Source organism: Cottoperca gobio, chromosome 4 (assembly GCF_900634415.1).
Source record: "Cottoperca gobio chromosome 4, fCotGob3.1, whole genome shotgun sequence".
In the NCBI taxonomy this organism is placed as follows: Eukaryota; Metazoa; Chordata; class Actinopteri; order Perciformes; family Bovichtidae; genus Cottoperca; species Cottoperca gobio.
Genome location: NC_041358.1, coordinates 664618 through 679664, shown reverse-complemented (window position 1 = coordinate 679664; position 15047 = coordinate 664618). Strand labels below are relative to the sequence as shown.

The 15047-nt window shown below is 38.8% G+C and overlaps 1 protein-coding gene across 1 annotated transcript in view; it reads left to right on the top strand.

Moving 5' to 3' along the window:
• ptprfa (protein tyrosine phosphatase receptor type Fa) overlaps window positions 1-15047 on the top strand; it is a 238747-nt gene that overhangs the window by 187981 nt on the left and 35719 nt on the right. Inside the window, exons 19-21 of the mRNA XM_029429417.1 lie at window positions 5883-5894; window positions 9145-9272; window positions 11137-11234. Coding sequence (XP_029285277.1) covers window positions 5883-5894; window positions 9145-9272; window positions 11137-11234 — 238 coding nt within the window. The remainder of the gene's footprint in view (window positions 1-5882; window positions 5895-9144; window positions 9273-11136; window positions 11235-15047) is intronic.

The following is a 15047-nucleotide window of genomic DNA, read 5'->3' as shown; positions in this document are numbered from 1 at the left end:
TAAGATGCACAATTTTTCAAAAGCTATTTTATTTATTTTCTCAATTTTATTTTTAAATGCAGCCCCGAGAAGAACATTATACATATCTACAGTAATATATATATATCTGTATTGTTCAATGTTAAGTGATAATAAATATTGTCGAAATGTTTTTAAATTGTACTTTCTTTATTAAATTTGTCAGTTGTTGATCAAATCAAATCAAATCAAATCAAATTTATTTGTATAGCCCAATATCACAAATTATACATTTGTCTCAGTGTGCTTTACAGACTGTACAGGTTACAACATCCTCTTTCCTTAGACCCTCGCATCGCACAAGGAAAAACTTCCTAAAAGAAACCCCAAAATTAAAGGGGAAAAAATGGAAGAAACCTCAGGGAGAGCAACTGAGGAGGGATCCCTCTCCCAGGACGGACAGACGTGCAATAGATGTCGTGTGTACAGGATAAACAACATAGTACAAATACAACATTTGACAGAAATTATGTTGTGTTGGAAAAAAAAAGAAATAGAAAGTTTGGATGAATCCAGGAAAATGTCAATAAGGCTTCCCGGTGTCCAGCAGGACCAGGTCAGCAGGCGCTGTCACGATTCATGATCCTGACGTAAACTTTATCAGTGGCAACCTGCCACATGAGAGACAGACACTCCGGGGATGATACCCCGGATGGTGAGTTAGTAACATACATTTACATAAATGCATACAGATAGAGAGGGAGAAGAAGAGAGGGAGAAGAGGAGAGAGGGAGAGAAGGAAGAGAGCAGGGAGGTGTTGATGACGTGCAGACATTGATACAGCTACTAGGCTACTTCAATATATCACACTAATTCATAAAGCAAGTTAGACATTATGATGCTCTGGACCTTTGCTTGCGGAAATTTTCTCTAACTGGACCTCTTAGAATTTTAGTTGAATACCCCTGGCCTACATGATTGACACGCCTCGTCAACATTGTGTGGGAGTCTGGGACAGTGCCTAGGTGGTGGTTCCCCTCTTCAAAAAGGGGGGCCAGAAAGTGTGTGCCAACTACAGGGGTATCACACGTCTCAGCCTCCCTGTTAAAGTCTACTCCAAGGTGCTGGAGGGGGCCAGGGAGTACGCCCATCCGGTCTACATGTGTTTTGTGGATCTGGAGAAGGCGTATTACCAGGTCCCCCGGTTGATACTGTGGGAGGTGCTGCGGGAGAATGGGGTGGGAGGGTCACTTCTGAGGGGCATCCAATCCCTGTACACCCAAAGCGAGAGTTATGTCCGGATACTCAGCATGAGGATCTCATCGCTGCTCTTTGCAGATGATGTGGTACTGATGGCACCATCGGTCTGTGACCTTCAGCAGTCACTGGATTGGTTCGCAGCCGAGTGTGAAGCGGTTGGGATGAGGATCAGCACCTCGAATTCTGAGGCTCTCAGCAGGACACCGGTGGATTGCCTACTCCGGGTAGGGAATGAGTCCTTACCCCAAGTGAAGGAGTGCAAGTACCTCCGGGTCTTGTTCGCGAGTGAGGGGACGATGGAACGAGAGATTTGCCGGAAAATCAGAGCAGCGGGGGCAGTATTGCATTCGCTTTACCGAAGAATGGCCTACGGCTTCCAAACAGACCACCAGATGGTTGTGAGTTCAATACCAGGGCTGCCACCATTGTACCCCTGAGCAAGGTACTTAACCCTGAGCTGCTCCAGGGGGACTGTCCCTGTAGTTAGTTTACTGTAAGTTGCTCCAGATTCCATGTGGCACGTTGAGCTGGGAGGGGACCCCGGGGAAGATCTGTGGAGAGATTATATCTCCTCACTGGCTTGAGAACGCCTCTGGATCCCCCAGTCGGAGCTGGCGGATGTGGCCCAGAAAAGAGAAGTTTGGGGTTCCCTACTGGAGCTGCTGCCCCCGCGACCTGACCCTGGATAAGCGGTAGAAGATGGATGGATGGATGGACTTACATGATTTATTTGTGGTATTCAGCATAGTTTGTGTTCTATAACAACTCTTAAAGATTTTCATAAACTCTTTCAATTTCAAATTTAACTTTTAGAATTTCTACGGGATTATTGATTTTTCGATATCCAAATATTATAAATGTAGTATTATTTTAATTTAATGACAACTTGTTCATATCAAATAAACATTTTAAAGATTTAATTCCCGTTTCCACTGTATCCAGAAGCTGCTAAAAATCTTTACCAGGACAAAATAAATGTGTATCCTATGCAAACAAAACACACTTTAGCATTTTGGACATGTTGCAAATATTTAATAATGTACAATATAAATAACTTTGCACCCAGCAATACCCCACATGTGACAAAAACTAGGTTAAATTAACAAAGACAATGGCAAAATAAATAAAATTTACAAACATTAAAAAAGGAGGATTAAAGGTACAAAAGGAATCCACTGAGGGGAGCGAAACAAGAAAAAGCAGATAGTACCAAATAATTTGCTTGGTTCATATACATACAGTGTGAGTGTGTTTGTATGTCTGAGTTTAGCGCACCTGTCTGTGCCATTAAATTCACCATTTCTTTCTGAATATGTCCAAGCATTTCCCATAATTCGGCAAACACATAATCCACCTCAGAGAAAGTGTTAAAGTATTATTTTAATTCTATGCAGGTATTCACCTCTCTTCTTCTGAAATAGACAGAAGGGAAAATCAGTCCACTGAGTGACATTATTTTCACTAACACCACATTCCCACACAGCGCTTTCTACAGTTACTGTGGTGTCTTCCTGATTTTAGCATATTTTCCTTCATCAACTTCTCACAGAACTTCCTCTGAATTTATCATCATTTTTAATTTAAAAGCCTCTCGTCGTCTCTCGTGCTGCAGTACTACTCTCTGCCTGAACGGTTACTGATGCGCTAAGGAGTTCCCGAAACACATATCACTATGTGTTACTGACAGCATTGTTACATAATGGGGCTTTGACTTTATTGAGGTCTTAAAATGTTTAATGTTCTAGCTTGTAGCTTTTGCACTCATCATGTGTACACTGTAGCGTTGCTACTGTAAACGCGTGCATTGAATAACTTCAAAACGAAGCAGTGGCACGAGCACATCCAAAAAGGGTACTGCACTAGTGCTGTAAATGTGAATAAATGCAGGAAGCCTACTTCTGAAACCAAATCGGTCGTTAATAAAACATTGATATCCACCCTGTTTAAAAATCTGCTATTCAAGTCTTATCCATATCACAACAAACTATCAGCTGTAAAAATGTTTCACTCTCCCACTCATTGGAAGGGAAATACCATTTAATAGTAATTGTTGAATACAAATGTTATTTTCATGTCATGGACTAGTTTCAGTATACCTTGAAGGCAGTGTATGTTCATCATGTTCCTCTTCATATTATCTAGCTATCATTTTAGCACCGTCCAGAAAGAGACCTGGAGCATTTTCTTCAACGCAGCAGACGACAAGAACATTTAATAAGAGTGAGGCACCAAGAAATGGTCAGAGTTGTGTATTTTCTAGAGTAGAGACAGACATTCATCTTTGCTGAGCCGGCCTGAAGGCAAAGGCGCTCCACAGCATATGGGAGGAAGACGCTGTGAGTTGCCCCGCAGCGCTGCTCTTCCAGGCAAACAGTTGGCTTGTGCTTCCTGTGCTTGGATCAAACATCTGGAGCTACTGACTGGGCTGATGGGGCTTCCATATGGCTACTGCTCTGATAAATGGCAACACTCTTTTTGTCTTTTTTCATTCCTTCTTTTACTCATTCTCTCTTGATGTGTCTGAATGTGTACACTAAAATGAGCTGTAGAGCCTATGAGGAAAGTATCTCCAATTGAAATCACTTACTCTTCCAAGACCAAGTGGATGTTTTGCATCTTTTATTATTCTTAATTAAATACTTATTACACTACTTCCAAACATGATCCTAAGTCCACTGTTGACCGAGTAGACTGCTGATTAGTACTTCATTAACTAACTCTGGTGAGGACCATATATTTAGTTTTTAAATGGCTTCAATCTGCAACAAAAAAGGAGAATTTTCTTAACCTATAGATGAGTATTTATCTGAAAATGGACCTGAAACGCCTTCCTAATGCATCTTCAGTGTAAGTGATGAGGGCCACAGTCCTAGTTTAGGGTAAAATTACACTCTAACGTTAAACTTAAGGTAATGAGTCTTCAGCAGTCGGAGTCTGGCAAATCAGTCTGTGTTTATTTGACGTAAAGAGCCAATGCAGCTAGCAGTATAGTTGCAAGCTCCATCCAGCTAATTACACACTCAGGGCAGAATTCACAAAGAATGGATTGCGATAACACCAAGCATTGCACATCATTTACCACCGTTATCTGCCGGTCTCAAGGTCTGATTCACAAGAGATATTACGCTGATAATATTAAAGACGGCCATAAAGTTTTGCAGCTGAGATCATTTTACTCGTTTTGCATCTGATTGCATCCATCTGGAAAGTACAAACGCGTTTGCGGCCAATACGTCGGCTGTGAGGGGTAAGAGTCAGTTTGTTTTTATAGACCGGGCTCGAGTCGGACTTGGTCTCATTTAACTTCTCTCCTTTCATTATGACCCTATACGCCTCTGTGTCGCAGACCACACATATGTGGGTGGGTAAAATAGTACGTCATTAATGAGGAAAACATTAATAGGTTTTTTGAGCCATTTATTCAGTTTATTAAATAGCTGCGGCAATCCCAGCGCAGCAGAAATGATAAGTGTGTCTCCCCAATATGGGAGATGTTGTGCGCATTTATGCACAAGGCACAGCGTAACTTCATTAATTATTTAAATCTTGTTGATTTAATGAAACAAAGATGTGGGCGGTGGACATAAATTCTAGAAAAGTCCAGAGGGTAACGTGTGTGTGTGTGTGTGTGTGTGTGTGTAGAGGACACCGTATCCCTCCGCTGCAATGAAGTCCGTGGAAACACAAAAAGGGATTTCATTAAGTTCTTAAAAGACCGTAACTTTGCAAAATACCCACTTGATTTGTTTACACTCTATACTAACCTTAGCTGAAATTTAGAAATGCAGAATGAGGAATGAGGATATTGTTTCCATCTTTCACAGTGGAGTTTCTGCTAGGAGGGATTTTTTTCTTACAAAACTGATTGCTTATTCTCTTCTCCCCTATCCTGGTACATTTAAAAGAAGAGATAAACACCATTGCATTTGAATTCATTTATTTGCTTTATCACGATGACAGGTTGTCCGTCGGTACGTCCTTCGGCCCCGTTCTTCAAAGTTAGTACAAACGTCCACTCAATGATGAACCCATTAGAATTTAGTGGTCAAAGGTCACTCTGACATCACAAAATGGTTTTGGCCAAAACTCAATGATTCATATGCTAATTATAACAATTTCACAATGTTTAATAGGATAAAATGATGAAGTGGATTTTAGGAAGACTTAGTAAACTACAACTTGACCGGTTGGCGAAGGCATAAAACCGCAAGGCAGTAATTATATTTTTTGGTATGTTGCTGGGACCCGTTCAAGCTAAAAAGGGGTTTTAAATTGGCAACATGTGCAGTGCACAATGTTGAAAAACAGGGTGTTGTCAAAAGGGCCCATTTTAGTATCAGTAAGGTTGGAAGAGCAGAATTCATAAGAGGGACAGAGGTGACCATCGACATCTCATTTGTCTTACTGACCATATAACTCTAAACAGCAATAAAAGAAGATGTGTGTCAACTGAAATTCTTAGAAGCTGAAGGAGAAGCTGCTCAGCTGACTGTGGATCAGATAAAGAGTAGAAATAATAAGAAAGGTGGTGTAATGTGCTGTCAGGTGCACTTCCTGTCCACTGTGACACTGTGTTGTGGCATTCCTGCTGCTGACAACTTGTAAATTAATCTTTTCTTACTCTGCTCTCTTGTTCACTGTCTGCCTGATTTCTGTGGACGCAGCAAACAAGAAAGGTTAGTGCCTCTGTTAGTGCCTACTTTCCCCACCACCACCAGTCGATCCGCCCAACACATAGACATATTACCTTCAACTGACAGCACTTGCAAGCATGCATGTGTTTTGTGTCCGAGTGTGTGAGTTTGTTTCTTTGTGCTGTCGTTTAGTTCTCAAATCCCACTAATCGTCCCTGGGTGCTTTGTTTACCTCTAAACCTCTCACACACCTGCAGCTTTATTTGCAAAACAAACTCCATACCTTAAAAATCCAATCCTGATATCATCTAGAGACAACACCTGACACCACAGCGACCTTCTCACTCCTCTGCTTGTGTTACCTACCTGACCTGCAGAGTACACATTAACAGTCTTTATCACGAGTACATACACAATCAGTCAATTATAAAAAGAAAAGCTGATGCCTGAAGTGTATCTACTTGTAAAAAGTGACTTTAGTTGCCATAACAACCAGCTGCAGTTACATAACTATGGTAAAACTTTCCCTCAATGTATGTGTATGGGGAATATATTTAATTAGCCCTCCTCTCTCTAATCAGATTGCTAATGTGTTTGTTAATTTACTTTTATTTCTCATAATCACTTCATTTGTTCTCTTAAATTATTATTATAATTTGTATACTTTATTGAAAGCTAAATCTAATTCATTTACAATGTCCATACTGGGTTCCTAGCAACTAATTCATCATGTGATAGGTGAAATAGTGAGAACTCTAATTTCAAAAGTATTAAAAAATTATAAAGCAGTGGGGTAAAAATTAAAATATTAATATTAATGATAATAATCACAATAATAATCATAACAATAGTCAATCTAAAACATATATGAATTAAAAGAAGAAGAAATATGGATGAGGATGTTTTATTAATACAGTGAATCCCAATAAGCATTTATATGAATTCATCAGGAAATAAATTCATGCATACAAATCTGCGTGAGCATGTATATATTAACATATAATCACGTTAATACACATCCACCCATCTACAGGTTCCTGTATACATTCATTGCTATGATTTCATTGTACATTGTGCAGTCATTTTGTCCAACTTGTTTAAAAAAACTCTATTGCCTTAGATTTCATAAGTGACTGTGTTCTTGCTTCACTGGCTCTTTCTATTTGTCTACACTTGGGCACGTTTTCCATCAACGTTCAAAGCACTTATTCCCAACATTCTATATTTGTCCTTTATTTCAGAAGATATTTCACCTAATAAAAAATATTTAATTCTTCATCTACATTAAACTGACACCTGACTTCAACTAATATTTTGTAATTATGGGAGAGCCAATCCAACTCTAGATTTACCTGATTTTAGAACTTTAATTTTTACTCAAACACATTTCTAACAAAAATATATGAGATTAGTATCCATCTGAACGTCTGAAAAAATCAGCTCATTTCCCAAAATGTTTAACTAATTATTGGTTCATTGAGGGGAAAGGTGTTCTGTAAAGGTCCAGTTGTACAAACACTAACCGATGTGTTGCTTAACGTTTAACGTTAATTATCTCTAATAATAATATATTCCAGACCTGACTGAATTCATAACAGGCTCAGAGCCAGCTGCTGGCCTAGTGAGTATAGGCAAAAGCTGATTGCGTGCCGTGTAGATCTCTCCAAAAACCTGTTTCATTTCATTAAAGTTGACGCAATCACTCATTATTTAGATCTTATAACATGACACTAAGAGTTTAAAACTAATTGAATCTTTTGAAACCTGCTGTGTGTAGAAGTTTATACAGTGACATCATGTAGAGAATAGTGTAAAGTCTCAAAACCCCACTTAGAGATGTGGCCCGTTTCTTACTTTTAGATGTTTTAATGGCTTTATGGCTTCTTCTTTTTTTCAAAGTTCATGAAAAGATACAGTTTGGGCAATAAAGGATTTCAAGCAGTCATTGGACATTAGAAAGCTTGTTTGACCCAGATGATGTGGTCTCCTTCGAAGTCCATCAAACTTACAGCCCCCTTGCTTTGATTCAAATGTAATATGCTGTAATAAAGCATTCAGCTGAAGAATTATAGTGAACACAGCTGTATGCACATCAGCACTTAGTTCAAGTACACTGTGAGGCAGAATTAAACTTAGCTTGCATGTTTGAAGCAGATTGTTGTAGCATGTAGTACCACATGCACTCAATTTTGTCCTGCCACTATTAGCTAAATCTGTCGACGCCTGGCTGCTTCACCAATTCATCAAGTTGCTAGTTTTCACACAGTCATATGGGGCAAATTAAGATTTTAATAAGCAATGCCCAAATCTGAACCCCCTATTTTAAATCCAGCTGTGGTAACACTGTAGTAGGCACTAGACATTTAAAATGAGCCTGTTCAACACACTGTGAAATTCATTGCTTTCCATAACTGATTTCACTCAAGATGGGAGGTTTCCCATCAGGGGGATGAAGACCTTTCTTTTTTACATGAACTCCATTAATAGTTTTTCAGCATCATATTTTCATAATCAATTGTCACATCATGGCTTCAATGGGTTGACTTACAAATGGCTCTTTAAATATATTGATAATCACAAACTGTTCATAAATGTAAATGGGATGAATATATGATAGGGCTACTACTAGTGGTGTCCCACAGGGATCCATTCTTGCACCCCTTTTATTTCTCACCTACTTTTTTTCTAATGTTTCTTTTACTTCAAAATTAAATATTTGTATGTGTTTGTTTTTTATATGCTTCAAAAAAGACTGATCTCTAATCACAATGAGACGGGATCAAGAAAGTCATTCTTACCCATTTTTTCTTTTGATCTGGTTTGTATTTACTGTATGAATTAAGTTGCAAGTGAAATTCTTTGCAACTGCCTGACACAGATTTTCTTTCCCACTTTATAGTACGGCTGTAACCAAATAAAATATATTATTTAGATAAGCACAGATGCTCTCTTAATTTCAGCAATAACATTCGCCCTCGCCACTCCAGTTTGTCAGAAATGTAACACCACGTCACAAGTCAGTAACATCTAAACAGACAGATATTAAACACACCTTGTGGAATTTACTCTTTGTATTCAAAATGTCCATCAAGGATAGATGGCCAAGTCTCAAAGATGGATACTCATGTGTCCAGGAAGTGATGTCAATAGGTCAAACAAACTTTATTTTTATCTAGACCTCTTCTCATTATAAACAATAACATTTAAAAATGTATAGTTTGAGATAAAGTAATACCTTTTAGTTACTGTGGTCTGTCCTAACTTCTCTTATCCCACCACTTTATTCCCCCAGGAAACGAACATCTCCAGCCAAGGATGAGCACATGGCAGGGGTCAAGGACTCACTGCTGGCCCACTCCTCAGACCCTATGGAGATGAGGAGACTCAACTATCAGACACAAGGCATGAACACACAAACAAGTGTCCCCAGCGCCTACAAACTCATATTTATTAATTTTGACTCTGTAGAAGAATTTAAGCTGTATTGATTAAATAGCGACCAACATTCAGCTGATACAAAAATAAGCAAAATATAGTTGCTTAGGTACCCACAGGAAGATACATTACTTTTTTACTACACACGTAATCGGTTGCAGTGAGAATAGTGGGCTTACTACAGGGTGCTCTGAATTTGATAGCAATTGTTTTAAATGTGAAGGGGGTGTTTTCTTGTTATAACAGACTTTTAAATTGCTCTTTAATAACTCAAATTTTTAGTTAATCTCACAGTAAACTTGTCTCTCATTGGCTGCTGCAGAGATCAGGTGGTGATACAGTATTATCTAATATAGTGACTGAGATCAGTCTTTCAACATAGGAGATATCATTGACCAATGCTTACCCCAATGCTGGTGAACAGTAAGTGTTTCCTAATCATGTCAGAAGAATTATGAATTAATTAACATTAGCTGAAAATGAATGTTGTTGCTTTGCTTATTTATCGTTGAGAAAACAAGAATACTGCAACCGTTTGGTAACATTACAATTACTGTCTGTTGTAAAGACGAGAGCAACAGGTCCTCTGAATTAAACAACAAAATATCTAGTTTGTCCATGCCTTCTAGAACGTCTCAGTAGGGGGCAATAGGTATGCAATTGCTCTTATGCTGACAATATTCCTCTCTTTCTGTCATCCCCTGAATCCTAAATCCCCACTATCTAATCAATGTTGGGACAGTTCAGTGACATACCTGGATATAATATACAGTTTGATAAATCTGAGGTGTGGCCAATCCGTGAACTCAAACCTGATTTTGTAGAGGAATTTCCATTTAAGTGGTCTAGATCAGGCTTTATTTATCTAGGAATTAAGGTGTCCCAAAATGTGGCTTATCTCTGGAAGTAAAACATTTCTCCAATTATAACCATTGTCAAAAGGGATTTGGAACGGAGGTTTGGTCTTCCTTTGTCATTTATAGGTCAGATCAGATTAATTCAAGTGAATGTCCTTCCCCTGCTTCTGTATCCCCCACTGATGTTGCCTCTGTGGGAGGAAAATGCCTCAGGTATTGAAAGTATGTTAGCCTAATTCATCTGGCATGGTAAAAAGACCAGGGAGAGTGTTAAGATTCTGTAAATGCCAACCGGCATGGGTGGTCTCGGCATTCCCATGTCCTTTTTTTTAAAACTGGGCTTTCCATGCTTGTTAATTTTTCTATATTATATTATAATGTTCAGTTTTCAGGAAGAAAGTATTTGGTCTCCATACTGACGCCTGTCTCTGTCTCTCTTTATATATGTGGAAAGCTATGTGCATTAAGGTTATTGAAGATGTATTTCAGGAAGTTATTCATACGTCTTTTTTGCAACTTCAGCAACAGTTTGATCTATTAAATGAGCACTTTTTGTGTATGTATTATAATATCCAACATGACATTATTTTTTGGAGCCGAGTGTTGAGTAATTTTCATTAAACGGGAAAGATAATGTGACCATGCATTTAGGTGGTGGAATCACCAATCGACCAACAAAGAGTGACCAACATTGTAACCCCTAGAGCCCCCCCACTGGCATGGCTAAAATGCCCTATGCTCACCAGACAGCACTCTCACTGTCACCCCATATCACTGTGACCAGTTAGCTATGAGTCTTCAACATTCATCTGCACTCTGGTTATACATACTCGTGTGTGTGTGTGTGTGTGTGTGTGTGTGTGTGTGTGTGTGTGTGTGTGTGTGTGTGTGTGTGTGTGTGTGTGTGTGTGTGTGTGTGTGTGAGAGAGAGAGAGAGAGAGAGAGAGAGAGAGAGAGATGAAACATACTTAACACTCGTCCTCTTGCTACAGGGATGAGGGAACATCCTCCCATTGCTTTCTGTGACCTGGTAGACTACATGGAGAGACTCAAGGCCAATGACGGTCTGCGCTTCTCTCAGGAGTACGAGGTAACTTCCTGCTCTTATTCATTTTTATTAGTATAAAATGTGTTTTTCCTTTTAACTTAAAGTGCTTCTGCTTTCCTCCTAAATAAAATAAAAGTTGCCATGACCCCAAGCATGTGCAAAACGTTGGCAGGAATTGCCTTTCGCCTGGGGACCCTTTGCATTTAGAAACATTCGGTGTGTAGAGATCTCCAAGACTAGCATTGCGAGACTTGTTAATGAAAGGACTAACATCGCTGTGAAATCTGTGTACACACTGTGAGGGTGATTTTGCTGCGATGGCAGCAGAGCAGTCAAAATCAACACACTTGGCGCCTTGCGCAAGCATAGATGTCTGGCCAATCCTAGCGCTTAAATGCTATGCAGAGGGTGTTAAAAAAAAAAGCAGTAGGGAGCGCTTGGCTTGCACGCAGGCTGACCATAGTCCATCTTCTTGACTAGTATGATTGCGCCCTCTGCTGTTTAAACTAGAGATAGAACGCAGCTATTAATAATAACCATGACCATAAAAAATGTTTATTTCGAGATTCAATATATTGTTACATCCCTAATTTTGGCAACAATAAAATGGCTCATGTCTGTGGTGTTTATACTAGTTTGACAACTGACAAGTTCTCCTCTGTAATACATGATTGACAAGATTTTACTCATCCTGCTTTGTTGTTTGATAGTTGTCTACACTGTAAAAAAAATGTAGACATTGAGAAAACTCAGTCTTTTTCAGTAGATTCAACTTCAGTGCCAACTATTTGTGTCAATTACTAGTTCTGTCAGTATCAACTGGTTACTGATACTAGTAACTGTTAACTTGAAAGTTTTAAAGCATACAAACTTGTAGAGTTAAGTTGAATCAACACCAGTTTCAGTGTTATTGTCAAGAACTGTTACAATTATGGAAAAAGGGGAAAACCCAAATGCAGCACACAGATAACAGTGTTTAATAAAAGCAGAGCTTTATCAAAAAAAAGCTTAAAAACACAAAAGACTAAAAAAGTAAAACAGAAAGAACAAACCAGGATTGACATGAGGGCGCACGAGGTAACACGAGAACGGGACACAGCTGGAGGAGGCAGGTAAAGACACAAGGCAGGGTGAATGGACACAGGAGGATCAAAACAACAATCACAGAGGGAGGGAAAACACAAAGACAGGAAGTAAAACTGGACATGACACAAGTGGAGTGAACTCTTCAAAATAAAACAGTAAGCAGGGACACAAGGATCATGACAATAACTTTATTTCTTCATATTCACATTGTATCAGCTTTAGCTGTGGTTCATTACCAAGTCAAAAAGTTATGTGAACCTGTTTGTAGTTTGTAGCCCATATGGAAAATCAAGATTCTATTTTCTCAAAGTTCAACATTGGTTTGAAAATAAAAAATAAAAAGAGGATGCTGCTAAGTATGCATAAATCTCTGCCTCCTTTCCAAGAATAATATCCTACTGCTTTTACCTACAGTAAAAGCCAGTGAGGGATTATGGCTCGTTGATGTCCTACAAAGGAAGGTAATTTGCATTTAAAGTGGTGAATTTCCATGCGGATAAACCAGGACAGATGGGTGCACTGTTTATGCACCACAGAAGGAAGGGGGCATATAAATTATGAAACAGCAGCTGAATCAACTTTTCTACCTTTTTCAAGGTTTTATTTCTGGTGCACTGGAGGGAACTTTGTGGAGACAGGTGGTTGTGTTTGCAAAACAAGATAACATTCAATTCAGTTTAGAATATTATTGTGAGCCTTGAAATATGTCTAAATAGGAATATTCAACTGAACACATGAAATGTTTGGGACCCTGGGACAAGGATGTTTGGGACAAGGCACCCTGAGGGACATAGTGATTGGGCATCTCCAAATCCAAAAAACACGTCGTAGAATGTTTTTGCCAAGATACATAAATTGTTGTATCTTATTAAAAAGGGGCAGCAAGAGGTTGGTTCAGAAGTAGGTTAACTGTAGCTGCCCTTTGAATTGTTGCTCTTCGTCTCTGCTAGTAATCAAGAATGAAACAGTCAAAGTCGTTAATGTGTAAGAAGATCGCCTGGCATGGTAAGAACTCAATAAACTTTGATCACACACACACACACACACACACACACACACACACACACACACACACACATACATCTTGTATATCATCCTGCGTCCTGTTGCATTGGAGCTACCAGCCATTAGTCTATAGTAAGAGCAGCAGAGCGTAAAATGAAAAGCTGATAATGGCTGTGTTAAAAGGAGACCTGCCAGAGGATCTTATAGCTTGTAACATCTGATGAATGAGTCATTCTGTTTGTGGACTACTGCAGACCACTTCATATACCACATATAGCCTCTATAATGGTCATTCTCTTCAACACATAATAATGATTACTTCTATTTCTTCTTACGTCTAATGAGTAAAAGCTGGTTTGCACAAGTAAAACTTTGTTTTGGCTGTTAACTGAGCTCAAGACTTCTTAACACTGAAAACACACCAGGCAGCAGCAGAGTGAGGCTCGCCACAATAATGACTTTGTTCTGCGGCTAGGAGGCGTGTTCATGCGTTTCAGGCGGGAAGAAATTCCTTGTACCATAGGTCAACATGTCACAGGAGTCTCAGGACTCATAAACTCAAAAACATACATGCAGACTCATCTCATCATTTTGGAAATGATAATGTATTAACAGGAGGGACATGTCTATATTATCCTTTGTTTAGTTAGTGGCTGTTCCTGGTCATTTACTCATTTGCTTGTGTGCTCCTGTCACGTGACTTCATTCAGAAAGTTAGTGTTCTGCTTCAGAGAGTAGTGTGGTGGACATTACTTACTTCTTAATTTAAAGGTTCTAATTTCCACATGCAGAGCATTAATGTAGCAGCAAACAACAATTTGCTATGTGAAGATACAGTGGAGATTGAATCAACTGTTTTGTGTAAGGTTGTGTGCAGCTTTTGTCATATTCTGATAATAATATCATAATAATAATAATAATAATAATAATAATAATAATAATAATAATAATCTTTATTTGTATAGCACCTTTCATACAAGAATCGCAGCCCAAAGTGCAAAAACATAACAATTAGTACAAGATTAGACAGAATAAGAGCATTTACAGTACAATAATCACAGTGATGATGTAAATGAGTCTGAAGTACCATTATAAAAATAGCAGAATTAAAATATTATAAAATAGCAGAATTAAAATATTATAAAATAGCAGAATTAAAATATTATAAAATAGCAGAATTAAAATACTATAAAATAACATTGGAATTTGATCTGATCTGAGTCTATTTGATCTCAGGTTTTTCAAATGATGGTGTTTAATGTAAGATCCACTCTGAATGATCTAATGGGCGATCCACAACATTCAATCAGTAGGGGTATGGGCGGGGTTCATTTTCAATTGATAGTGCTTCTAGTTTAGTGCATCAGTCTGACTTACCACTGTACATTGCTGGCATAAGCCTGCCATTGGCCGCATCACATTCGTTCTGCATTCTCCTCCCCTTCCACTATCTCTGTTGTCTACTTTGCAAGAGCACAGCTGCAGCATCCTGTGCCGAGCGCAGCCCAAAAACATTGTGATTGGTTTATTAAAGAAACACAAACAAGTCAGAGCACTGTTTTCCCTGCACCAGAATGATAATATGTGGAGCCAGACCTTCTCCAGCGCTGACACAGTGCTGTGGGGAAAGGGATGGCTATGCAAGACTAAATGCATATTTGCCTGATAACAATGTACCACATCTGTACATGAATGTGTTCATCTGTTGTGAATTTCAAATTCTACATAAAGCCAGAGTTTACATTTCCAAACATGAAATCCATT